This window comes from Nicotiana sylvestris, chromosome 3 (assembly GCF_000393655.2).
Source record: "Nicotiana sylvestris chromosome 3, ASM39365v2, whole genome shotgun sequence".
Lineage (NCBI taxonomy): Eukaryota > Viridiplantae > Streptophyta > Magnoliopsida > Solanales > Solanaceae > Nicotiana > Nicotiana sylvestris.
Window position 1 is genome coordinate 146,971,514 of NC_091059.1, and position 3,338 is coordinate 146,974,851.

Here is a 3,338-nt window from a genome sequence, read left to right on the forward strand (position 1 = left end):
TCATTGTGTTCCTTATTCCTAATAATATAGTCTCCTCACACTTGATTAATTAATTGTATTTGTAACTTCCATCTACGTAAATCCCAATACTTTTGACCATGCACTCATATTCATACATCAATTACCAATTAGAATAAGTTCATTACGACCCATCCAAATTAAGAAGAATCTTCGGCAGTCTAATTTTTAGAATTACCATAATAGAAGTAAGGATTTAATTTGAATAGACTCGTAACTTAATGTTTTCTTACACTATCAGTTTATTTTTACCTATTAAAGCAATTTATTTATTTATTTTCTAGACAAACAAGTTAGACTTAATGTAGACGACATATATGCTGTTATAATATTTTTTTTTGAAAATTTAAGCTATATACATCAAATAAGGAATTTTTATAGAATCACATCATCTTCACATGTTGTAAGATGTAATCTATCATATTCAAGATTACAAATCCCACATTTTAAGTTGTAGATATCATTAATTAGGTAACCTGATAGTGTAATTTATTTAATTTGCACTGATATTTCACGGTGTATATATACATTTTAGTGGTAGATATTTCACGGTATATGTACGTTTAACTCTTTTTTTTTTTTTTTACGTTGTGGACAATTTTTTTCCTGGTCCAATAGAAGTGTAAATCACATTTACATAACCAATGCATGCATGTATTGCTAGTGTAAACACACATATAAAGCACACAATAAATGTATGTAGATGTATTTTAGGATGAAGACATTCGTGTCCCACAATTAATCATATCAACGTACAATAAATAGCGCATTTTCTTTTCTACACTAATTCATATGTAAAACCCGTGGTCATTAATTAGAACCCATAATTTCTATACATTGTAACTCCCATAATCCACTCGCACGAACTCCAATTTATTTATCACTCATTTATTCTCCCTCTAATTCCAATTTATATACCCCCGCTGGCCTTTTCAATTTCTTGACTCTCTCTTCAGCCGCCATCTCCCCTAAATTTTTCCAATTATGGATTCTCATGTTCTAACGCTGGAAAACCAAAATGATCAATTCGATTGGTTATATTCAGAACACGCTCCTCCCCCTTTCGGGTAAGTAACATAAAACAAGTTAGTTGTTATGATCTTGATTTATATTGAGGTGCAATATTGGTGAGAAAAATTTCAAAGCATCAATATGCATGCAAATTTGTGTTTAAGGAAAAGAAAGAACTAAATATAGGTCTTTAATATACATATTGTATCGACTAACATTTATGTATTCTTTTGTGTTTTTCTTGTTTTTGGATAGAACATGGCAACAACAAGATTCAAGAATATTGTCCAATGGAGGTTTATTCAACTTTGAGTACTTTGATCCCTTTCAATTTCCCAACGATCTTCAAAACAATAATTTACCATTTTTTGAGCTTAAAGAGTTGGAAGAAATATGTCAAGATTTGGGCACGTTAGACGTCAGACTACCTCCATTTCAAGAAGACATTCCGCAGAACATGACATTTAGTCCTTTAGAGGAATGTCAAAACGTGACAAGTGCTCGAAATGAAGTTCATATGCAGGATAAGAACTACTACGACTATACAGTTGGAGAAATAGAATTTAGCAGTGGAACTAATAATAAGGAGTTAATTAGGAAGCGAAATAATAATGGAAGGCATAAGAAGAGTGATACCTTAGAATTGGATGAGATACAGAGGTATTTTCATGTACCAATAAACAAAGCAGCCAAGGAGTTGAGAGTTGGATTGACAGTGTTGAAGAAAAGATGTAGGGAACTTAATATCATGCGATGGCCTCATCGTAAGATTAAGAGTTTGCAGACTCTCATTGATAGCGTTAAGGTACGTGTTAATACTAATAAAGTTTTTGTACTAATTAAGAGTTAATTTGTGGTTTATTAAGTTAATTATTGGTTGTTTGGTATATACCAATAAATTATTTGACCAACTGCTATCAGAAATGTACCGATGGCTTTCCGATGGGGTCCGTCGGTAATTTACTAATGGATTTTGTCGGTACATTTTACCGAGGAAGGATTTACCTACCAACCACTTACTGACCGACTTCTGTCGGTAAAGCCTTGTTACCGACGGACATCTATCGGTAAATTGCGTCGGTAAACATGTGATTTTTAGTAGTGATATCATATTTAATTAATGCAGGAAATGGGACTGACAAGTGAAGTAGAGATGCTAGAAGAGCACCAAAGAATGCTAGAGAAAGTACCTGAAATGGAGCTAACTGAAAGAACCAAGAAGCTGCGTCAAACCTGTTTTAAGGCTAATTACAAGAAAAGAAGGGCCGGAATGGCTGCTTTTAGCTTTTAATTTCTTCTTTAATTCCCCTTAGATTAGTGTTTTAGGTTTTCTATCGATTGAAGTTATTACGTTGGAACGATTAAATCTCTTCCTAACGTCTGTACGAACTATTAAGGGAGCCTAATTTCAGATCAGGCCCTAACTACAAAGTAGTGCTACTAATGTTAATGTTAAATTTTAGTTATATTATGTGGTATTTGATTTGTCTTTACATGTATTCCTCTCCCTTGTCCGAAACTCCTAATTAAAAGAGAGTTCTGCTAGCCAAGTCTCTTTTCCTATTGAAGTATCCATCAAGCCTGCAGCGTTAATACTTTCTTTTTTGTCAACTTATAATTAATCAAAATAGTATGCCAATAACGACGATAGTATACAAAATAATCATAATCAAACTACTGGTTTCGTTTCTATTGACAATTACTCTAGTCTCGACTAGTTTTGTTTTTGGGACATGATTTACGTCTTGTTTCGCTTCATCATATTTGACAAAATTTAGAACATAATAGAGTAAATTAGTGCTTTCTTTCCATTTTATGTGAATATGGACTTTACACATTGTTCAAGAGAGACTTTTTGAAATTTGTAGTCTTTTAAATAAGCCATTGACATGTGTTATATTTCATTCGGTGGCGAAGCTAGCCTTTTAGTTACGGGTTTAGCCGAACTCAATAATTTTGGTTCAAATCTTGTATATATCTTAAAAGTCCATTGGATTGAACACAAACTAATTATATAGAACCCATCAACTTAAAAAGATTAGAATGCCGAAACCATAAACTTCATATCCTGGTTTCGCTTCTGATTTCTTCACTAAAGATTAAATAAGAAATTTAAAGTTTTATTTCTAAATGAAGAAATACTATTCTTTTTGGAACAGTCTAAATATAAAAGTGTGACACATAAATAGGAGCGGAAGAGAGGAGTAATAACAAGCTAGAGGTGATAAGTGTTTGACCAAAAAGATATCGAAACCTTTTCGATTGAATCAATAGAAACAATGAAGGGGTAAATCTTAGTTAAACGTAAT

General features: G+C 32.4%; 1 protein-coding gene across 1 annotated transcript; it reads left to right on the forward strand.

Annotated features, from left to right (window-relative positions):
- Positions 1–1,002: 1,002 nt before the first annotated feature.
- Positions 1,003–2,320, forward strand: LOC104232665 (protein RKD2). Its single transcript, XM_009785928.2, has 3 exons — positions 1,003–1,085; positions 1,285–1,834; positions 2,156–2,320. Exons 1-3 carry the CDS (start codon positions 1,003–1,005, stop codon positions 2,318–2,320), a joined length of 798 nt encoding a protein of 265 aa, XP_009784230.2.
- Positions 2,321–3,338: the final 1,018 nt, after the last annotated feature.

Bases quoted from the DNA above. Each gene is read 5' to 3' on its own strand.
- LOC104232665 (XM_009785928.2), top strand. From the start codon at position 1,003: ATGGATTCTCATGTTCTAACGCTGGAAAACCAAAATGATCAATTCGAT. The intron at 1,086-1,284 runs GTAAGTAACATA...GTTTTTGGATAG, and splicing joins CACGCTCCTCCCCCTTTCGG to AACATGGCAACAACAAGATT. The intron at 1,835-2,155 runs GTACGTGTTAAT...TAATTAATGCAG, and splicing joins CTCTCATTGATAGCGTTAAG to GAAATGGGACTGACAAGTGA.